This window comes from Triticum aestivum, chromosome 5A (genome assembly GCF_018294505.1).
Source record: "Triticum aestivum cultivar Chinese Spring chromosome 5A, IWGSC CS RefSeq v2.1, whole genome shotgun sequence".
In the NCBI taxonomy this organism is placed as follows: domain Eukaryota; kingdom Viridiplantae; phylum Streptophyta; class Magnoliopsida; order Poales; family Poaceae; genus Triticum; species Triticum aestivum.
In genome coordinates this window covers 329316543-329340522 of record NC_057806.1, presented here as the reverse complement: position 1 = coordinate 329340522, position 23980 = coordinate 329316543, and the positions used below count along the sequence as shown (strand labels likewise).

The following is a 23980-nucleotide window of genomic DNA, read 5'->3' as shown; positions in this document are numbered from 1 at the left end:
TGAATGAAAAGCGAGATGATTCAAATCGATTCGCTCCGCCTTACAGCCTTGCTTCCCATTGTCATTGCCATTGTAGCACGGCCTTCATGTATGGGTGACAGATCGGCCATAGGAGTACTCCGGGATATACACCAGGGCAACTAATGTCGAGCATACGATGATGCCGCCCGTTTTCATTTCGTGAAAGTCCCCGTTGCTCAATCCGTTGCTTGTTTGGTTCGAGGTTGAGCTCACCCGCCGCCCTACCTCAGTAGTCTTCCTAACTTCTATTCCCTTTCTCATTTCAGTCCTCGCCTTTTTCATCTTCCGTAGGGGCCTTTAGTCTTTTGATTAGAGTGGAGGTCGCGAGAGAGCAGAGCGTACCGCCCTGCCATATTCGCGAGGATACGCTTTCTCCAATGCTTGCTCTTGTTACGAGCTTCTACCCGACCGATTAGCCCAGAGCACTAATACGCTTTCTTTCCTCGAACAAGTACCTTTCCTTCGTGGGGGTCTTCTGTTCACTCTGATGATTAGGATGAAGGAAGTATACAGGGAGGTCTGCCAACCATTTAATGAGGAAGGTGGTCTTCATTTCTCTTGCGTATGGAAGCTTAAGGTCATTCCCTGCATTCCGTTTTTTTGGTGGAACCAATTCACTTGAGTGAGACAGAGGAGAGTGGAATTTCGGGTGTAGGGGTGAAATCCGTAGATCTACGAAGGAACGCCAAAAGCGAAGGCAACTCTCTGGGTCCCTACCGACGCTGGGGTGCGAAAGCATGGGGAGCGAACAGGATTAGATACCCTGGTAGTCCATGCCGTAAACAATGAGTGTTCCCCGTTCGTCGTAAAGGCTATGATATCAGGCTTCCGGGCCACAGGCGCCTGTTCCATTTCATGTTCCATTTTAGGCCTCCCAGATGAACCATATAGCCAAGAGAAATCATGAACCAGAATAGAAGAGCTTGCCCCACCCATGAGTAAATATTTCATAGTAGCCTCATTAGACCGTAGATCTCTCTTGGTATATCCAGACAATAGGTAGGAACATAAACTGAAACATTCTGGAGCTACAAAGATTCAATCTCAGAACGGTTCCAATCCATTTATATCATACCTTCAACCAAACGCATAATTATGAGCACGCGGCTGTACCGCTCAAGGCTCGAGCTAGCAAGATGGTGGCGTGGAGCCGGCTTGGCGCTTACGGGGACACGGCGGCGCGCGGCCGTTTGATCGTGCATGGATATGCCACGCGCGCACGGCGCCTCGTCGTCTCGCCGCCGCCATCCATGACCCACCGCTCCACAGCTCCGTCCGTTCTCCCTCTCCACGGCACTACGTGGTTTGGATTCACGTATATATGACCCACACGCTCCCGCACCGGCCGCATCGGCGACAACCTGAGTCAATAAACACCAAGAACAAGAGAGGCGAACGATGAAGGTGGTGGTCGCGCTGGATGACAGCGGCGGGAGCCACCACGCGCTAGACTGGGTGCTACGCTCCCTTTTCCCCGCCGGCGATCAGCCGGCTACGGAGGAGGCCCGGCATGAGCTCGTGCTCGTCCACGCCCTGGAGCCGCTCCACCACGCCATGTGCCCGGTCGGCGGGCCAGGTGAGCTAGCTGACGACCAACATCACGGCACGCCTCGCGCGACATTGCTGCACATCAGCGGCGCTGATATGAATATGATATGATGTGATTGACCACGCACGCAGGGTCAGCGGTGTACGGCGCGCCGGAGATCATGCAGTCGGTGCGAGCGGCGCGCAAGGAGAGCGCGCGCAGCCTGCTCGACAGGGCCAGGCGGGTCTGCCACGGACGAGGGGTATGTAAAGCAATATAGGCCCTTGTGAGTTGTGACACACGCCGTCGGCTCATCAACTTAAGCCGTGGCTGCTGCGCAGGTGAGCGCGGCGGCGGTGCTGGTGGAGGGGGAGTCGAGGGAGGCGCTGTGCCGCGCCGCGGAGGACGCGGGCGCCGGCCTGCTCGTCGTCGGCAGCCGCGGGCTCGGCGCCGTCGGGAGGTGCGTTACGTACGTGTGCCCGTCTCACGATTGATCGCGATACATGCACGTACGTACGATTGCTCATTCTTTTGGCTGCAGGGCGTTCCTGGGGAGCGTGAGCGACTACTGCGCGCACCACGCCAGCTGCCCCGTCATGGTGGTCCGGCCGCCGCCCGTCGACAAGGATGGCCAGCGGACGAGGTCATCTCCAATCAGCTGCCCGTCACCATGTTTACAACAGGGGTGCTTAATGGCGGAATGATCGTCGCGCGTTTGTCATCGGGGCTTTTCACTGCCCGTATGATGTCTAGTATGTTCGATGTTCTAGCTTGGTGTCACTGTCAACAGATCGAATAGCGTTCATTAATAAAATTCACCATGATCGATGTCAACCCAGTTACTAAACGCAGGAAAAACATGTGCGTAGTTGTGTTTCGCCGTAAGCCGAGTGTAATCTGTCATCCGCTCAGTTTATATCACTGTAAGAGCATCTCCAACAGGCACGTTAAAAAAATGTTTACAGCGCCTTCGTAGCTAGTTTTTATGCGGCCGCTGCAAAAATTGCGCGCGCAACTTCAGCAGACGCGCTATATTTCTTCTCCTTCTACTTCGACTCGATACACATTCGGCTCCGACTCGATACGATAGGCATGGATAGATAAACGGTACATAGATAGATAAAAACGATAGATAAAACGATACATAGGTAGTTCATAGCCTCCTCCTACGATAGATGAACGATAGATAAAAAACTACTCCTCGTCGTCGTCCTCCTCCTCCTCCGACTCCGCCTCGATGATGTCCTCCTCTGACGTCTCAATGAAAGCGTCAAGGTACCGATCATCATCGAAGTCCCAGGGCGACGCTGCTCCTAGGTCGATGTTGAATTGAGAGGCCGCCTTCCGCATACGCCTGTACTCGCGATAGGCGGCTCGTTCCGTCCTCCTCTCCGCCCTCTTTTGCGCATAGAACTGGCGCTCGTTGATGACGTCCTGCGGGAAGCGTCACGCCACAGCGTCATGGCTTCCTCGTCCATCTCGGCAAGGCCGAGACGGCGCTCCCGCCTTCGGTTGTGGCGACGATCCTCGTCGGTGATAAGCCGCGGGGGAGGCGTTAGCTCCCGCATCAGCACCTCTGGGAAGTTCATGTCCCTATGAGGCCGCCGTAGGCACCACGCCGCCGCGTCGTACGCGCGGGCGCCCTCGTGGACGGTGTCGAAGGTGCCGAGGCCGAGGCGCATGTCGCCGGATCGGATCTCGGCGGAGAAGGCGCCGGAGGGGCGCGCGCGGACGCCACGGTAGCCCGAAACTCCGCGGCGGCATGGTGGCGCGGTGGTGGCGTGTCGGCGGCGAGGCGAGAAAGCGGGGAGAGAGCGGCAGAAGGCGCGTGGCGAGGTGGAGAGCAGTGAGAGGGCGCGTGGCGGGTGTTAAACGAACATATTGAGTGCATCAACATGTGACTTGCGGGGCACATATACATAGCTAGGGATAGTATTTTCTTCTAGTTTAAACATGTTGGACTCTATCTCGATCTCTCTCTCTGTAATCTCGATCTCCCTCTCTGTAACACTCCTGTTCAGTTATATCTCTAACCGGATGTCTTGTATCTCACGCATACATCAATATATACACCTGCGGGCTCCCTATTCGGGGGTTGAGACGCTTCCATCAATCTTTACATGGTATACAGAGCACGCCCTTCCATCACATCTAGTTCCTCTTCATCGATTCCCCACGCAACAACCTATAGCGCCTAGTTCTTCCTAGTTGATCCCCTACCCATCAACCCGCAGCCATGTCAACCTCCACCGCCACCATTACCTCCAGCCTCAATTACAACACCTCCGAGCCTCTCGCCAGGACGAACTACGTCTGTAATAACCCAGATTTTTAGGGTTATTATTTTATGTTCTTAAGTTAAGATGAATAATTAAATCTGTATTATTTGTTTAAATAAATGATTGAGCATTGTTTCAAAGAAATATAATAGACATGCATTTTTCTCCCTGCAATAAAAATTAGATAGAATAACCACACAATCAGATAGGGTGTGCATTTGTGCACGTGAGTCTAGCATCCTTGCACTCACCTGGTGGTGTTTGTATGTGGTAGTAGACAACTATAAGGGGGTTAACATGGCATTTGAATAGATGGAATTGGACCAGGTACAAATGATAGACCGGTAGATATTCAACTAGGTGCATGCATGTAATAATGAGAATGCACACGTGTGTACTGTCCTTGCTAGCTAAGTAAAAATCTATGTGTACCTAGAGGTTGGCGTGGCATGCATGTAGTCTCTTGGACATTCTAGTCCTATACGTGGACTCTTCCTATGGTGGCCAGGTTGATTAGGCCTTTGCACTAGCTGTAGGGGCAGCAGCCAAATCTTTTTACCAGCTCCAAAGGTCAGCTGGAAGGGTCACTGCGGCTGCGATATTTTGCTAGCTTTCAACCCACAATCAACCCTATAAATAGGACCTCCTGCTGCTGGTTGTTGCAGCTTCAAACCATCTACTAGAGAACGAAAGAAGTGAGAAGAAGATAGAGCGTGTGAGTGAGAGAGAGACAAGACATGGAGGAGTTATATGGGGCGTATAGGTGCTGCTGGAGTGAAGAACTGAGCCGTGTGTCCGGAGAATATTAGTATAGTATATGTACGACTATTGGATTATACATTGATGGATTTATTTGCTAGGAGAATATTATCTCCAAGGAGGAATCTTGTTATCTAAGGCAAGTAGCTGCTTTGCTAAACTCCCTGCATGCCTTATTGTTGTCTTCCTTGAGTACTTGATTATATTGTTGCACCTTGATCTTTGTTGATCCTTTGTTAAGGGATGTGTTGTCCTCATAATCCATTTGTTGATGGAATCCGAGTATTTTGGAGGAACTCACGAAAAGTCATGAGTGTTTTGTCTCTGACTGGTATTTGAATGATCCTATCATTTGATTTAAACACACACCCATCTCTATTGGTGTCACGACGGCAAACGTATTGTACCGATCACAGTTCAGGTATGGGACTGTCTGAGTTCTCCGCTAAGAACGGCACTCGTTGGAAGCGTGTCGATGATGGATCAGTAGGAGCGATCGACACTAGTAAGTCGAGTGGTCGGTTCTTGGGGGAATAAAGAGCTCTGCTCTTCTGGAACCTGTGTGGTTCTAGTTGAGGCTGTCGACGTCGGAGTACCCCTCTTAAGAGCGTAAAGTGTGAAATTTCACCCCTGTGACTCCCGGGTTGGGAAGCTTGCGGTCATGTGTGACGCCGATAAATTCCTGGTTGTTTCCATTAAATCTAGTTATATGTTCTTTTGTCCATTTCCACCAAAATACGTTTCGATGATTATTACCTTGTTTATCCTATGGATCAAGTTCATCTGTTGAGATACACTACCATACTATTCTTCTTTGTTGAATAGTGAAGTACCTACTTGCTGAGTATGACTTGTCGTACTAACCCTTGCTTTCTCTGTTTTTCTAGATGCAGACAATGTAACATAAGCATGTTTAGAAGATGTCATAGAAGAATAGGCTGGACCAGTGGGTGGGAAGCGACTAGAAAATAATTTATTTGAGCCATTTTGTAAATGTAAAGGAATTTGTATAGTTAATATATGAGCTTTTGTGATCCACTGTTGGTTTATGCCTGCTTAATCACGCCTTGCGTGACTATAGGCCCCTGGTCTATAGGCGCGCGGCGGCTGTCTCGCCTAGGCCCGGTCTCGGGGCGTGACAGTTAAAGTGGTATCAGAGCTCTAGGTTTTAGGTTGCGTTGGGATAAACGGGTAGATCGTCGAATATATTTGTGTTGTGTGATAAGTATGAATATTTTATTTTCATATCTTGTCTCAACTAGTTTGTGTGTTGTTACTCACGAATATTGTTGACAGATATCCATGGAAATAAAAAATATAGCGTACATATTATTGGTGAAATTTGAGGATGCATGGGAAATAAATAGACATTTTGCTAGATTAATTCATGACTTGTTATTTGTGTAGATTTTCTTGTTTAAGACAACCGGTGATATTTTTCTAGTAATGGGACAATTACTATATCACCATCTATCCTTGTTGTTAATGTTTGTTAATGACCTTACCAAATAAAATGTTTAGTGTTACCAACTTATGTTATAGCAGATATATCTATGAATTATAGAAAATATTGCAAATCTTGGTTGCATTATTTCTAAGTAATTATTGAGCATGCATCAAATAAATTGTCCCAAATATGATTGGAGGGAATTTGACTCCCCCAAAAAAAGATGTTAGTGTTGAATTTCGGGGACGAAATTCTTATAAGGGGGGAAAGATGTAATAACCCAGATTTTTAGGGTTATTATTTTATGTTCTTAAGTTAAGATGAATAATTAAATCTATATTATTTGTTTAAATAAATGATTGAGCACTGTTTCAAAGAAATATAATAGACATGCATTTTTCTCCCTGCAATAAAAATTAGATGGAATAACCACACAATCAGATAGGGTGTGCATTTGTGCACGTGAGTCTAGCATCCTTGCACTCACATGGTGGTGTTTGTATGTGGTAGTAGATAACTATAAGGGGGTTAACATGGCATTTGAATAGATGGAATTGGACCAGGTACAAATGATAGACCGGTAGATATTCAACTAGGTGCATGCATGTAATAATGAGAATGCACACGTATGTACTGTCCTTGCTAGCTAAGTAAAAATCTATGTGTACCTGGAGGTTGGCGTGGCATGCATGTAGTCTCTTGGACATTCTAGTCCTATACGTGGACTCTTCCTATGGTGACCAGGTTGATTAGGCCTTTGCACTAGTTGTAGGGGCAGCAGCCAAATCTTTTTACCAGCTCCAAAGGTCAGCTGGAAGGGTCACTGCGGCTGCGATATTTTGCTAGCTTTCAACCCACAATCAACCCTATAAATAGGACCTCCTGCTGCTGGTTGTTGCAGCTTCAAACCATCTACTAGAGAACGAAAGAAGTGAGAAGAAGAGAGAGCGTGTGAGTGAGAGAGAGACAAGACATGGAGGAGTTATATGGGGCGTATAGGTGCTGCTGGAGTGAAGAACTGAGCCGTGTGTCCGGAGAATATTAGTATAGTATATGTACGACTATTGGATTATACATTGATGGATTTATTTGCTAGGAGAATATTATCTCCAAGGAGGAATCTTGTTATCTAAGGCAAGTAGCTGCTTTGCTAAACTCCCTGCATGCCTTATTGTTGTCTTCCTTGAGTACTTGATTATATTGTTGCACCTTGATCTTTGTTGATCCTTTGTTAAGGGATGTGTTGTCCTCATAATCCATTTGTTGATGGAATCCGAGTATTTTGGAGGAACTCACGAAAAGTCATGAGTGTTTTGTCTTTGACTGGTATTTGAGTGATCCTATTATTTGATTTAAACACACATCCATCTATATTGGTGTCACGACGGCAAACGTATTGTACCGGTCACAGTTCAGGTATGGGACTGTCTGAGTTCTCCGCTAAGAACGGCACTCGTTCGGAAGCGTGTCGATGATGGATCCGTAGGAGCGATCAACACTAGTAAGTCGAGTGGTCGGTTCTTGGGGGAATAAAGAGCTCTGCTCTTCTGGAACCTGTGTGATTCTAGTCGAGGCTGTCGACGTCGGAGTACCCCTCTTAAGAGCGTAAAAGTGTGAAATTTCACCTCTGTAACTCCCGGGTTGGGAAGCTTGCGGTCATGTGTGACGCCAATAAATTCCTGGTTGTTTCCATTAAATCTAGTTATATGTTCTTTTGTCCATTTCCACCAAAATATGTTCCGATGATTATTACCTTGTTTATCCTATGGATCAAGTTCATCTGTTGAGATACACTACCATACTATTCTTCTTTGTTGAATAGTGAAGTACCTACTTGCTGAGTATGACTTGTCGTACTCACCCTTGCTTTCTCTGTTTTTCTAGATGCAGACAATGTAACATAAGCATGTTTAGAAGATGTCATAGAAGAATAGGCTGGACCAGTGGGTGGGAAGCGACTAGAAAATAATTTATTTGAGCCATTTTGTAAATGTAAAGGAATTTGTATAGTTAATATATGAGCTTTTGTGATCCACTGTTGGTTTATGCCTCCTTAATCACGCCTTGCGTGACTATAGGCCCCTGGTCTATAGGCGCGCGGCGGCTGTCTCGCCTAGGCCCGGTCTCGAGGCGTGACAACGTCCTCTGGCGAGCTCAACCACGATCCCAGATAATGGGCGCCGGCTTTTATGGCTACGTAGATCAGACTATAGAGGAGCCTCCCAAAACCATCACCACCAAGGACAAAGAGGGCAAGGATCAAATCGTTTCAAACCCTGCCTACCCTCCCTGGCTCATCCAGGATTGGCAAATCGTCGCCTACCTTCTTCGTAACCTCTTCAAAGAAGTGCTTGTTCAGGTGGCCTCAATGGAAACTTCATATGCAATATGGACAGCCCTAAGCAAGATGTTCTCTGCAGTCTCTCTCTCGCGCGTCAATAACATCAGAGCCTCCCTCACCAACGCCCAGAAGGGCACACTACCGGCGGCAACCTACTTCGGTAATATGCGAGCTCTCTCTGATGAACTTGCAGCGGCAGGAAAACTGATCGGGGAAGACGAGATGGTGTCTTTCATCATTGCGGGGCTTGATATGGAGTATCAGCCCATCATCTCCGCATTGGACGTTCGTACTGATCTGATCTCCGTCGAGCAGCTCTTCTCCATGGTGGCAAACTTTGATCAGAGAGGCGAGATGTTCCATGGGACTGGCGCAGGCAGCTTCAAGTCATCGGCCAACAGCGCTTCTCGCGGCCGCCAGGGACCCGGCAAGGGGTTTCGTGGCCAGCAGAAAGGCAATGGCGGCGGCGGATCTCGCGGCGGCGGCGGTGGCGGCGGGAACAACTACAACAACAACTCCAGCATCGGCTATCATGGCTCTGGTGGCGCCGGCTATAATGGTGGTAGTGGTGGCTATCATTAAAACAACACCGGTGGTGGCCATCACAGCGGTGGTGGTGGTGGTGGATATTCCCAGCAGGGCAACTTCGGAGGTGGCTACAATCCTAGGCGCTCCTTCCACAACAGCAACAGAGGGCACAACAATTTTTAGGGCTATGAAGGTTATGAAGGCAAGTGTCAAATCTGCAAAAAGACTAACCATATTGCTGAAGATTGTGATTGGTGCTATGCCGATGATACATCCCAAAGAAAAAAGGTTCCAGCTGCTGCTGATACTTCATATGGTGTTTACACAAATTGGTACCTCGACACGGGCGCCACAAATCACATCATTGGAGAGCTGGAAAAGGTGACAATGCATGAAAAGTACCATGGTCATGATCAAGTCTACACCGCATCCAATGGGACAGGTATGAAGATTAGTCATGTTGGTCAATCAATTATCAAAACCCCACATAAAGACCTTGTCATAAACGAAATCTTGCATGTTCCCAATGCTTCTAAAACACTTCTTTCCGTTCATCGCATTGCTCTTGATAACAATGTCTTTCTAGAGTTTCACCCCTATTTATTTTTGATCAAGGACTAGGTCACGAAGAGAGTTCTCCACAGGGGTACCTATGTGCAAGGGCTCTATTCATTGCTTCCTCAATACTGCAAATTCAATAAACAAGTGTATGGTGCCATCAAGCTTTTTGCTGAAAGGTGGCATAGTCGTTTAGGTCATCCCTTGTTTACTACTGTTCATCAAATTCTTAGTAAAAAATAAACTCCCAGTTGTTGGTGAGAGAGATACAGAAACTATTTGTGATTCATGTCAAAAAGCAAAAAGTCATCGATTACCTTATCCTATTTCTACCAGTGTGTGTACCAAGCCTTTGCAACTTATTTTTTCTAATGTTTGGGGTCCAGCACCCACTTCTATTGGTAGACACTCTTACTATGTAAGTTTTGTTGATGACTACAACAAATACACTTGGATCTATCTTCTTAAAAAACGTTCTGATGTGTTCCAAGTCTTTCACAACTTTCAAGCCCTTGTTGAACGCAAGTTTGATAGCAAAATCATTGCCATGCAATCAGACTGGGTGGTGAGTATGAAAAACTAAATTCGTTTTTTCAAAAAAAAAATGGCATATCTCATCATGTGTCTTGTCCCCATGCTCATCAACAAAACGGTTTCGCAGAACGTAAGCATAGACACATTGTTGAAGTAGGTCTAGCTCTTCTAGCTGCGGCTTCCATGCCCTTAAAATTTTGGGACGAAGCTTTTCTTACCGCTGTTCATTGATGTCTAGTACACAACCTTCTTCTTGTCCTCCAAGTGCAGAGGTTTGTAGGACAGTAGCAAATTTCCCTCAAGTGGATGACCTAAGGTTTATCAATCCGTAGGAGGTGTAGGATGAAGATGGTCTCTCTCAAGCAACCCTGCAACCAAATAACAAAGAGTCTCTTGTGTCCCAAACACACCCAATACAATGGTAGATTGTATAGGTGCACTAGTTCGGCGAAGAGATGGTGATACAAGTGGTATATGGATGGTAGATAAAGATATTTATAATCTGAAAATATAAAAACAGCAAAGTAACTAATGATAAAAGTGAGCGTAAACGGTATTGAAATGCGTTGAAACAAGGCCTAAGGTTCATACTTTCGCTAGTGCAAGTTCCCTCAACAATAATAACATAATTGGATCACATAACTATCCCTCAACATGCAACAAAGAGTCACTCCAAAGTCATTAATAACGGAGAACGAACGAAGAGATCTCTACTTCATCACATAAGGAAGGCAATCAATAAATAAATCATGCTCCTAGGGGGATAGATTGGTAGGAAAAGACCATCGCTCGTTCCTAACCGCCACTCATAAGGAAGGCAATCAATAAATAAATCATGCTCCGACTTCATCACATAACGGTTCACCATACGTGCATGTTACGGGAATCACAAACTTCAACACAAGTATTTCTCAAATTCACAACTACTCAACTAGCATGACTCTAATATTACCACCCTCATATCTCAAAACAACCATCAAGTATCAAATTTCTCTTAGTATTCAATGCACTTTATATGACTTGGATGTCCATCATATTAGGACTAAATTCATAACCAAAGCAAATTACCATGTTGTTCTAAAGACTCTTAAAATAATATAAGTGAAGCATGAGAGTTCATCTATTTTTATAAAATAAAACCACCATCGTGCTCTAAAAGGATATAAGTGAAGCACCAGAGCAAATGACAAACTACTTCGAAAGATATAAATGAAGATCAATGAGTAGTTGAATAATTATGCAACTATGTGAAGACTCACTAACATTTAAGAATTTCAGATCTTGGTATTTTATTCAAACCGCAAGCAAAACTAAATAAAATAAAATGACTCTCCAAGTAAAACACATATCATGTGGTAAATAAAAATATAGCTCCAAGTAAAGTTACCGATAAACGAAGACGAAAGAGGGGATGCCTTCCGGGGCATCCCCAGGCTTAGGCTTTTGGTTTTCCTTGAATATTACCTTGGGGTGCCTTGGGAATCCTCAAGCTTAGGCTCTTGCCACTCCTTATTCCATAGTTCAATCGAATCTTTACCCAAAACTTGAAAACTTCACAACAGAAAACTTAACAGAAAACTCGTAAGCTCCGTTAGTATAAGAAAATAAATCACCACTTCAAGGTACTATAATGAACTCATTCTTTATTTATATTAGTGTAATATCTACTGTATTCCAACTTCTCTATGGTCATACCCTCCGATACCACTCATAGATTCATCAAAATAAGCAAACAATACATATAAAACAGAATATGTCAAAAAGAGAACAACCTATAGTAATCTAGATCAAACGTATACTTCTGGAACCCCAAAAATTCTAAAATAAATTGTTGGACCTGAGGAATTTATCTATTAATCATCTGTAATTTTTTTTTAACTAAATAGCACTCTTCAATAAAAAATTACAGCAATTCTCGTGAGCGCTAAAGTTTTTGTTTTTTACAGCAAGATCAACAAGACTTTCTCCAAGTCTTCCCAACGGTTCTACTTGGAACAAACACTAACTAAAACATAAAAACACATCTAAACATAGGATAGATGAATTATTTATTACTAAACAGGAACAAAAAGCAAGGAACAAAAATAAAGTTGGGTTGCCTCCCAACAAGTGCTATCGTTTAACGCCCCTAGCTAGGCATGATGATTTCAATAATGCTCGTATAGAAGATAAGAATTGTAACATAAAGAGAGCATCATGAATAATATGACTAGCACATTTAAGTCTAATCCACTTCCTATGCATAGGGATTTTGTGAGCAAACAACTTATGAGAATAAGAATCAACTTGCATAGGAAGGTAAAACAAGCATAGCTTCAAAACTTTAAGCACATAGAGAGGAAACTTAATATTATTGCAATTCCTACAAACATATGTTCCTCCCTCATAATAATTTTCAGTAGCATCATGAATGAATTCAACAATATAACTAGCACCTAAAGCATTCTTTTCATGATCTACAAGCATAAAAATTTTATTACTCTCCACACAAGCAAAATTCTTCTCATGAATAATAGTGGGAGGAAACTCAACAAAATAATTATCATGTGAGGCATAATCCAATTGAAAACTAAAGTCATGATGGATATCATTATTCTTTATAACATACAAGTTATCACAATAATCATCATAGATAGCAACTTTGTTCTTATAATCAATTGGAACCTCTTCCGAAATAGTGGATTCATCACAAAATAAAGTCATGACCTCTCCAAATCCACTTTCATCAATACATCATAAATAGGAGGCATGCTTTCATCATAATAAATTTTCTCATTAAAACTTGGGGGACAAAAAATATCATCTTCATCAAACATAGATTCCCAAAGCTTGTAGCTTTGCATATCATTAGCATCATGAATATTCAAGAAATTCATACTAACAACATTGCAATCATGCTCATCATTCAAATATTTAGTGTCAAACATTTTAATGCATTCTTCTTCTAACACTTTGGCACAATTTTCTTTTTCATCATACTCACGAAAGATATTAAAAAGATAAAGCGTATGAGGCAAACTTAATTTTATTTTTTGTAATTTTCTTTTATAAATTAAACTAGTGATAAAACAAGAAACTAAAAGATTCGATTGCAAAATCTAAAGATATACCTTCAAGCGCTAACCTCTCCGACAACAGTGTCAGAAAAGAGCTTGATGTCTACTACACAATCTTCTTCTTGTAGACGTTGTTGGGCCTTCAAGTGCAGAGGTTTGTAGGACAGTAGCAAATTTCCCTCAAGTGGGTGACCTACAGTTTATCAATACGTAAGAGGCGTAGGATGAAGATGGTCTCTCTCAAGCAACCCTGCAACCAAATAACAAAGAGTCTCTTGTGTCCCCAACACATCCAATACAATGGTAGATTGTATAGATGCACTAGTTCGGCGAAGAAATGGTAATACAAGTGGTATATGGATGATAGATAAAGATATTTGTAATCTGAAAATATAAAAACAGCAAGGTAACTAATGATAAAAGTGAGCGTAAACGGTATTGCAATGCGTTGAAACAAGGCCTAGGGTTCATATTTTCGCTAGTGCAAGTTCCGTCAACAATAATAACATAATTGGATCACATAACTATCCCTCAACATGCAACAAAGAATCACTCCAAAGTCATTAATAACGGAAAACGAAGGAAGAGATCTCTACTTCTAATGAAACAGTTGGTAGTCTCCACCGATCAATTTTCGTCCCATCATTTTTCGTTCGTTTTTTTTCGTAGATTAACCCCACCAACACACGAAACCCGCTCCTCTCGATCCCGGTCTCTCTAGCCGTCGACCCTCGACCGTCTCCCTTCTCCTCTCTTTTGTCTATGGTTCCCCGCGGGGCGGCGGCCTTGAGCGCCTCCAGCGCCCCCCGTATCTCCACGATCCCCTTCCCGCAGTCCTAGCCGCCCCTCTCTATTTCCTAACGGATCGCCGCTTAGGGTTCCGGCATGCCACCACCGCCTCCCGTGCTCCCTGCCACCGCCCCTGCATCTCAACCGCCGTCCGCCGGCCCACCACTCCTCCGTCGACCTCCCTCAATCTTTTGTCTATGGTTCCCCGCCTCCGCCTCCGCCTCCGCCGCCGTCGCCGGCGCCATCGCAAAATCTCAGGGCAGGTCAGGACTACAGGCTGGTGGTGCTTGTGTGGAGTCGCCGCCGCGGATCCCTAGGGTCGCCGCCACCGCCGCTGATCCTCACGGACGAAGCAGACGCCGGCGAACAGGGTAGGGCGTGGCCAACGAGGAGCAGCAGCCGGATTTGTGCACAATTGGCGGCAGATTTGCTGTTGCTGGCCCCTTACGCGCTCCTCCCCAATTGCAGAGATGGGGAGATTTTTGTGTGTGACTGGGTGATGCCGTTGATGTGCTGCTTCTACCAATGGAGGGTGTCTAATGTTGCTGCTGCTAATGCCTACACACAGAGAGAGAGAGAGGTGTGATGCTAGCTTTGTGAGCGTGTGCCAACTCGTGCTACTGCTAATACTATTATTTTTAGATGTCCTACTATTGCTTCACATTTTGTACTTATGTGTATTATGCAGATTGTTGTGACGGAAAACATTGAGATCTAACAGAAGTACCCGCGCAGGCATTGCATTGGTTGAATGCAAAACATGAAAAAAAATATGAAAATTCTACTTCCAACTGAAAATGGTAACCGGCAAGCAGGTGGATCCACAACTTGGTGGATGGAATTTCAAGGCACACTGTTCAGGTATGGATACCATGATTTCTTCTGAAAATGCTCCTCGGTCAAGAAGATCGAGTTGTGTTCCATTTGTTAAAATTACTTAGAATCCACCTTGTTCGCGATGATCACTGAACTCATTACTTATGTGTGTATCCGTCAGGTTAACCCCAATGCATGGACTGCAATCTACATCATCCGCCAAATGACGTACATCCAGGCAAGCAGGTGGATCCACAACTTGGTGGATGGAATTTCAAGGCACACTGTTCAGGTATGGATACCATGATTTCTTCTGAAAATGCTCCTCGGTCAAGAAGATCGAGTTGTGCTCCATTTGTTAAAATTACTTAGAATCCACCTTGTTCGCGATGATCACTGAACTCATTACTTATGTGTGTTTCCGTCAGGTTAACCCCAATGCATGGACTGCAATCTACATCATCCGCCAAAGGACGTACATCCAGGCCCCTAAAGTGTCAATCTGTGATTACCTGTCTAAAAGGTGCTTGATTTCTTTCCCTTGACTAATGTGGGCTCTGATCTTTTTTCCTTCTGGATTTGCTGTAGGGCATGAACAAAGCTTGATTGCTTGAATGGGCTTTGACCAGATTATTGTTTTACTGGTCAGTTAGTTCATCGCAGACTCGAAGTACAGATGATCTGATGTCAGATTGTTCACACAACGATGTCCTTGCCACTTCTTTAGGTAAGATGCTATCAATCGTGGCTGATGTTCGATTGTTTAACACACAGTGTTTTTGCCTACCATGTTGTATGATAGTTTCAGTTATTATAGTTTCAGTTATTAATTGGAACAAATAACCAGGGGAGCTGTCTAGCTAATACCTGGTACTGAACTGTACTTACTATGCAATGATTTTATTTTTTCTAAAGAAAACTTGAATTTGATGCCAGGTTATTCCCAAAAGAACACAGAATGAATGGATGGCTGGACTCGTTTCCTCACGCATGAAATGTGCCTGGCATTAGCAAACATCACAAAAAACAAAACCAGCTCATTTTATGCTAGCACATAACCTTACGTACAGTTAAAGTATTGAAATGAAGACTACTGGACAATGCAGAGCAATTTATTTTCCTTTCCTTTGTTGCATACTTTGAATCAAGTTAAATTTCCCGTGTCTGCCTGAGAGAAAACCATGCTTGTGTTTTTAAGAAATCGAGCAAGACACCGTCCTTGTTAAAAAAAGATACATACCAATGATTGTTTTCTCATGTTATGTTGGCAATCTCGAGTCTCTGTGCTGCTTTGCAGCGAGATTTATATTTTATGAGATCTGCCTCTGTCTTTCTTGAAAATAATTAAGCTTTTGTTTTCCACAACAAAAACACACTAGGAAATGCATTTGTGAGTTGCCAACAACTTTTGTCAATGTAGCAGTATTTTTTTCAAGTCTGTCTGAAGAGGGCACAAGTATATTCACACAGATAAAATGATGGTGATTAACCGACCAAGCTGCCTCCATTGAGTCTACCTTTTAGAGCTTCACAGTTAAATGTAGCATTGTGGTTACAATTGTGGCTACTATTTTTAAGACTACAATTGTGGCTACTTGCAAAGATATTGTTTTGAGTTTCTACTTTTTGGTTCAGCTTGTTTGGTTTTCAGTAGCTGGTCACTTTATGTTATGACCGGCTTGGTCTATTCTAGGAAAATGCCCAACGGGCATTAGTATTAGGGGCTTGGCCCACAAGTTATCTTAGGCAAGTTATCTTAGGAAAGTTATCTTAGGCTAAAGTTATAAATACTCATGTAAGACATCGTTTTGAGGAAGCAATAAAGACTATTATTATCTTTTGTTGCCCGGCTCCTAGAGGAGCCGGAAACCCTAGCCGCTGCAGCCAAGCCGCCGCCGCCTTCAACCCAAGCCGCGACGGCGCCCTGCAGCCGGCGCGCCCGTTCCTCGCCGCGTCCACTCCCTCCTTGCCCCTACAACCTACGTAGTAGAGCCGGTAGGAACCCTAGTCCTACCAATTTGGTATCCAGAGACACCAGGCCGATCATGTCACAATCTCCATCACCGCCGTCGCTACCATCCACCTCCGTCCCACTCTCGCTGCCGCCGGCCACTTCCACCGCGATGGCGGAGATCGCATCTGGCACCACCGCCACCACACCGACAGCGCCCATCACCATCACGGCGGACCCGCCTCCGCTCCTCTCACCCGAGGAGGTGTCGGGCACCCTACGGGAGCTTGTCCAGGCGGTCAGGGGTATTACCCTCTACCTCGCCGGGAACCAGCCCCCGCCACCGAGCGCCGGCACCACCGCCTACGGGCCGCCGTCGCTACAGTGGCCCGCCTCGGCCTTCCAGGCGCCCTACGGAGGGGCGTCCCAGCCGCCGCTGCTGCTGCCGCACTACTCGGCTGCGGGACAGCCGTGGCCAGCATGGCCGGCCTCCACCGCGCCGCTGGGGGGCCCGACCCAGCAGCTTCTTCCGGCGCCACCGCCGGCCCCCATGCCGCAGGCGCCGGTGCAGCAACTCCACCAGGCGCCGCCGCCATCGACAGTACCACCACCCGCGCCTAGGGCTACGGGTCGGCCCCTGCACCAGGTGCAGTTTCCACCGTCACCATCGCCGATCCCGCTTGGGCGACCGGCTCGTCTCCGGGCCCGGTCTACTCAACGGCGCCAGAACACCCGACGCCCTCCCTGCGGTTTGATCAACCCTCCAGCTCGGCGACTGCGGCCGCCCCCGGGCACGGCGGGCCGACACCCCCTCGCTTCGCCAAACTGGACTTCGCCACCTACGAGGGCACGGATGACCCCCTCAACTGGCTCAACCAGTGCGAGCAGTTCTTTCGAGGGCAGCGGACACTCGCTTCGGATCGTACCTGGCTCGCGTCCTATCATCTCCGAGGCGCAGCGCAGACCTGGTACTACGCCCTCGAGCAGGACGAGGGCGGCATGCCACCTTGGGAGCGCTTCCGGGAGCTCTATCTCCTCCGTTTTGGGCCTCCTATCCGCGGGAGCCGACTGGCGGCCCTCGGTCGTTTACCGTTCACATCTACGGTGCAGGACTACGCCGACCGCTTCCAGGCCCTGGCGTGCCACGCGCCGGGCGTCTCCGCGACCCAGCGCGCCGAGCTCTTTGTGGGCGGTCTACCGGACCATATCCGCGTGGACGTCGAGCTCCAGGATCCCCCCGACCTCCAGACGGCCATGTACTACGCCCGGGCCTTCGAGCAACGGGCCCAGGCACTGCAGCAGCCACTCGGACGGAGTGGTCGCCAGCCTAGTCGGCCAGCGCCGACTTCCTCAACCTCGGGTCGGCCTCTTCCAGCCGCGACGGCCACACCCCCGGCCGCCACACGGCCCTTCCGTCGGCTGTCACCGGCCGAGCAGCAGGAGCGTCGTCGTCAGGGTCTCTGCTTCAACTGCGATGAGCCCTACACGCCGACCCATGTATGCCCCCGCCTCTTATTTAGAGACGGTCGACTACACCGAGGAGGACGACTCACCCGACCCTTTACATCCGCCTCGGCGACCGAGGACGCGGCCGCGGATTCCGCAGCGACGGCGTGCGTCGTCTCCCTTCACGCCCTGGCCGGCATCCGGGGCGAGCGGACCATGCTGCTGCCCGTGACGATCCATGGCAAGCGACTGGTGGCCCTGCTGGCGATACATCAAGATTGTATCACCTCAAGAACACGAGAGAGAGAGAGAGATCAAACACATAGCTACTGGGACATACCCTCAGCCCCGAGGGAGAACTACTCCCTCCTCGTCATGGAGAGCACCGGGATGATGAAGATGGCCACCGGAGAAGGATTGCCCCCTCTGGCAGGGTGCCGGAACGAGTCTAGATTGGCTTTCAGTGGCTACGGAGGCTTCTGGCGGCGGAACTCCTGATCTATTGTGCTCCCCGATCGTTTTAGGGTATATGGGTATATATAGGAGGAAGAGGTACGTCAGGGGAGTGGGCGCGCCCCCCTACCTTGTGGCTTCCTCGAAGCTCCCTTGACGTGGACTCCAAGTCTCCCGGGTTGCTTTCGTTTCAAAAATAAGTTCAATGAAGTTTCAGGTCAATTGGACTCCGTTTGATTTTCCTTTTCTGTGATACTCTAAAACATGGAAAAAACAGAAACTGGCACTAGGCTCTGGGTTAATAGGTTAGTCCCAAAAATCATATAAAATAGCATATAAATGCATATAAAACATCCAAGGTTGATAATATAATAGCATGGAACAATAAAAAATTATAGATACGTTGGAGACGTATCATTCATCTTATCAATATGTGGCCTAGTCGCACAATAGCTAATGAAACTCCCACAGAACGCCTTCTACATGTCACACCTGATTATTCTACTCTTCGTATTTTGGGTGTGCTTGTTGGCCGAATCTTCGTCCTTACAACACTCGCAAACTCATGTTTCGATCTCAACAATGTGTCTTCCTTGGCTATAGTGCTCAACACAAGGGTGTCAAGTGCCTTGATGTTTCTTCCGGTCGTGTGTATATCTCCCGTGATGTCGTGTTTGACGAAACACAGTTTCCCTTTGCCAAACTACACCCCAATGCCGGTGCTCTACTTCGAAAAGAGATTCTTCTCCTTCCTCCAAATTTATCCGGAGTTGCTTGTGTGGGCAATGATGATTGTAGTTATCCAATATTGACTAACTCTTCTAACCTTTTATCTGATACTATTGTTACATGAACAAACAATGCTGAAAACGCATGTCAAAACGATGCCACTTTTGAAGAAAATGGTGCACCTATGCGTTCTGTGGCTGCCACGGAAAATTTGGTGTGGTCTCCCTCGGGATCTGCGTCCCTGACTACGTCAGGGCCGACTGGATCGGCTTCGGGATCAACGCCTCGTCAGGCGGCGGCCAGCCCCACGTGCACGTCCGCTTCGCCCCCGTCTCGTGTCGCCACGCGGCGGTCTGCGGTTGTGTTGTCCCTTGTGGACGCGCCGCACCAATCAGCTCTGGGGGCCCAGCCGACAGCGCGGTTCGCGGCGGACCCCCACGTCTACATCAGGCGGGCGACTGCGCCTGGCTCCCGATCCGCGACGGATGCGCCGACTGCACCCGGATCTTCTGTGGCAGCTCCGTCGTCCCCGGCTGTTCGCTCGACCACAGAAGATCCATCGGGCGTGGATAGCCCAGCCGCCTCCTCGGGATTGGATGACTCGATCCAGGAGCCTGTCGGTGCATCTGCCGCTGGCTCTGCTGACTCTCCAGCACCTGGATCCTCTGTGCATACACAGGCTCCTACACCACCACTTACACGTCTTCGAGCAGGTGTTATTCAACCTACAAATTATAAGATTAAATTTGGCTTAGCCGCTTCCACAGGAGAACCACACACCTATCAAGAGGCTCTTGATGATCCAGACTGGAAGAAAGCTATGGATGTCGAGTTTCAGGCTCTTTAGAGAAATAACACATGGCATTTGGTTCCGTCACGTCCAGGTAAAAATGTGATTGACTGCAAGTGGGTGTTTAGGATAAAAAGAAAGTCTGATGGGACAATAGATCGATATAAAGCTAGGCTTGTTGCTAAAGGTTTCAAACAACGATATGGCATTGATTATGAGGATACTTTTAGTCCAGTTGTCAAGGCTGCCATTATCTGTCTTGTGTTGTCTATTGTTGTATCAAAAGGATGGAGTCTTAGACAACTAGATGTGCAGAATGAGTTTCTTCATGGTGTTCTGGAAGAGGAAGTATATATGAAGCAACCTCCTGGGTTTGAAGATAAAAGTAAACCATCTTATGTTTGCAGACTTGACAGGTCTCTCTATGGACTAAAACAGGCTCCTAGAGCGTGGTATTCTCGATTGAGTACAAAGTTGTATTAGCTTGGTTTTGTTCCCTCTAAGTCTGATACATCACTGTTTATTTACAATAAGTCAAATACTTCCATTTTTGTGCTGATCTATGTGGATGACATTATTGTTACAAGCTCGTCAGAAGAAGCAGTGAAATCTCTCTTGTCAGATTTAAACTCAGAATTTGCTCTCAAAGATCTAGGTGATTTGCACTATTTTTTGGGTGTTGAGGTCAAGAGAAATATGCAACTGATCTTTTGAGCAGAGTTGGATTGCAGGGTTGCAAACCTTCTCCAACACCATTGTCCAGTTCTGAGAAACTTTCTCTTGCTGAAGGAGAGCCTTTGAGTCAAGAGGATGGCTCCAAATATAGAAGCTTGGTTGGTGCGCTTCAATACTTGACTCTTACTAGGCCAGATATTTCTTTTGCAGTAAACAAGGTTTGTCAGTATCTTCATGCACCAACTACTGCACACTGGACTGCAGCGAAACGTATAATGAGATATGTGAGAAATACTTAGTGTTGGACTCACTTTCAGCAAGTCATCATCTACTCTTGTTAGTGCGTTTTCTGATTCTGATTGGGCATGTTGCTTAGATGATAGAAGATCAACTGGTGGTTTTGCAGTTTTCTTTGGTCCTAATTTGATCTCATGGTGTGCAAAGAAACAAGCTACTGTTTCCAGATCCAGCATTGAGGCAGAGTATAAAGCACTGGCCAATGCAACAGCAGAGATCATCTGGGTAAAGTCTATGCTTAAGGAACTTGGAATATTTCATACCCAAATTTCATGCCTTTGGTGTGATAATCTTGGTGCTACATACTTGTCTGTCAATCCTGTCTTTCATGCAAGAACCAAACATATTGAGATTGATTATCATTTTGTGAGGGAAAGAGTTGCTAATAAGGAGTTGGAAATTCGATTTGTTCACTCAAAAGACCAAGTTGCAGATGGGTTTACGAAGGCCTTGGCTACAAGATCATTTGAGGAGTTCAAGCGTGATCTAAACTTAAGAAGTTCAGATTAAGGGAGGATGTTAAACGATACATATTGCGTGCATCAACAGGTGACTTGCGTGGCACATATACATAGCTAGGGATAGTATTTTTCTTCTAGTTTAAACCTGTTGGACTCTATCTCGATCTCTCTCTCTCTGTAATCTCGATCTCCCTCTCTGTAATACTCCTATCCGGTTACATCTCTAACCGGATGTCTTGTATCTCACGCATACATCAATATATACACCTGCGGGCTCCTTGTTCGGGGGTTGAGACGCTTCCATCAATCTTTACATCGGGCGCTGCATTTATAAAGCGCGCCGGACGTGCGTGTCAAAACTAGCGCGCGCGGCCACTTTTTCACGCGTGTGATTTTTTTCTGCACGCCTGAGTTCCCCGCCATCGCTGGAGCTCGCAAAATTGCCCCGCGCACGCTAAGACCTTCTTTTACTGCACACGTGGGTTTTTTGCAGCCACTGTTGAAGTTGCTCTAAGACGAGTACAAACTCTAAAACACACGGCAAAGGAGGGGACATCGGCTTACAGCGCTGCACGGCGAAGCAGGGAACAGAAACTGTTGATCATACTTCTGAATCTCTCCCAGCCTGCTTCTTCGTCATGTCAATTTCTAACTGAGTTCAATACATTAGAAGCGGTTTCAGTAAACCTCACAGTCTCTTCCTATAACCTAATAATGTCTGGTAAATAATACTCCCTCCGTAAACTAATATAAAAACGTTTAGAATAATAAAATAGTAAACGTTAATAGCGGGAGTACTCCCTCCATAAAAAAATATAAGAGCGTTTAGATCACTTCAGGAGCATTCTTCCTTGTCAGTTGGTATATCTAGGCATTGTCCATACCTGAATATGTTGTTACTCTTGATTAATCCAAGTTACCGGAATACTCCCTCTGTAAAGAAATAAGTAGTAGCGCTGATATACGAACTGACAAGGAAGAATGCTCCTGAACAGTAACTGTATGTATGTGTCCCTATTTTAGCTAACCATGACTCGGTTAACAATAAAGCGACTCCGGAAATTCCATGCGATGATTAGCGATTAGCTGAACTGTCCATCAATCAGCAACTGAACTACCGAAATCGTAGCCAACCACTGAAGAGCCTTTCTTTTCTTTCCAACAGAGGCTGAAGAGCCTTTCTGAAGGTGCTGTAATATTTCAGGCTAAAACATGGCAGTTTGAAAAGCCAGCAGTTGCTGGATCTTTCAAACAAAAAAAAACACATGGCAGTTTGTCAAAATACACAACTTTGTTCTTTTTTCTGTTGGTCGGAAAAGGCTTGGGTTGTTAGAGCTGTCTGCACACTTGTCTGTCAACTCAAGCAACCTAACAGAAAGCATTTCCTGCAGATAACAAAGGTTTCTGCAAGAAGTAACCGTTTGATAAGGACTTCACCTGTAACATCACATGGTTGAAATTATTGCCAGAAGAGAATAAAAGTACTGTATGACCTTTTCTCACATGAAGGAAACTCAAGTTATAATGAATTTAGTTGTTCGCCTGTTCGAAGCCTGCCGTACTATAACTTTGAGACGATACTTCTCAAGTTATTTTCAGATAAAAGCAGCGAATGCAGACCGAAACACACGAATAAATTGTCCCGAAAAGTTCTGTAAAAGCATGAATAGATCGTAGAAGCTCCCAACCCTCAAGTTATCACCATCCTTTTCCTTAAACCCACCTGCTAATGTTGCATTTTGCCAAGCCGAGTGCTCTCAGCTCTGAGTTCTGTTTGATCAGAAGAGGTGCACTATTACTGGGTCAATGCAAATGTTAGAATAAATCACTATCTAGATGGCTGTAGAATCTTGTTCTCTCCGTCGTACCTTCCCTAGCTCGCCTTATATGCTCGGTCCGAGTGGTTGGCACGGCCGAATAGGAGATGGTCTTCCTTATCTTTCCCGGACCTGCGGAGTCCGGGTGCCGTATGTTGAACGACACATGTTGCACCGCACCGTTACCCATGTTCAGGTTGCATCGGTGGAGGAGTCCAAGCCAAGATAGACTAGGATCTCTAGTTAGTTATCATATGGTTGTAATCTCCTCTTATCTCTTTATCTCTTTCTCTCCAAGTCACAATGTAATCTGAACATCATTGTACGCTATGCCAGGAGTTGCGCCCTGGCCTATATTAACACGTAGCCGTCGCCCAGGATGGGTACGACGTTCCTCCACATGGTATACAGAGCCTGACTCTTCCCATCTAGCGTTCCTCCTCTCCACCGCAGCCTCCTGCCATGGCTTCATCCGCCGCCGCTTCCTCCCCTCTCTCCGGCCAGATCACCGAGCGCCTCACCCGCACCAACTACGTCTTATGGCGCACCCAGATCACGCCACAGCTGAGAGGGGCTGGAGTCTTCGGATACGTTGATGGAAGCACGGCGGAGCCGGCCAAGCTCGTCGTCAGCAAGGACAAGGATGGAAAGGAGGAAGCCATCCCCAATCCCCTCCATGCCGTCTGGTTCAGAGAGGACCAGCAG

General features: G+C 46.4%; 1 protein-coding gene across 2 annotated transcripts; it reads left to right on the top strand.

Moving 5' to 3' along the window:
- Positions 1 to 1374: 1374 nt before the first annotated feature.
- On the top strand, positions 1375 to 2509 carry LOC123106878 (universal stress protein YxiE-like). 2 transcript variants are annotated; one of them, XM_044528912.1, is made up of 4 exons: positions 1375 to 1597; positions 1702 to 1811; positions 1891 to 2018; positions 2091 to 2509. In XM_044528912.1, exons 1-4 carry the CDS (start codon positions 1420 to 1422, stop codon positions 2251 to 2253), a joined length of 579 nt encoding a protein of 192 aa, XP_044384847.1. In that variant the 5' UTR covers positions 1375 to 1419; the 3' UTR covers positions 2254 to 2509. The 2 variants fall into 2 exon arrangements, with proteins under 2 accessions (XP_044384847.1, XP_044384848.1); XM_044528913.1 differs by having other exon boundaries at positions 1891 to 2009; positions 2091 to 2508.
- The last annotated feature ends 21471 nt before the right edge of the window (positions 2510 to 23980 follow it).

Excerpts from the sequence above, each read along its gene's own strand:
- LOC123106878 (XM_044528912.1), top strand. The coding sequence starts at position 1,420 with ATGAAGGTGGTGGTCGCGCTGGATGACAGCGGCGGGAGCCACCACGCG. Across the intron at positions 1,598-1,701 it reads GTGCCCGGTCGGCGGGCCAG|GGTCAGCGGTGTACGGCGCG; the intron begins GTGAGCTAGCTG and ends CCACGCACGCAG. Across the intron at positions 2,019-2,090 it reads GCCGTCGGGAGGTGCGTTAC|GGCGTTCCTGGGGAGCGTGA; the intron begins GTACGTGTGCCC and ends TTTTGGCTGCAG.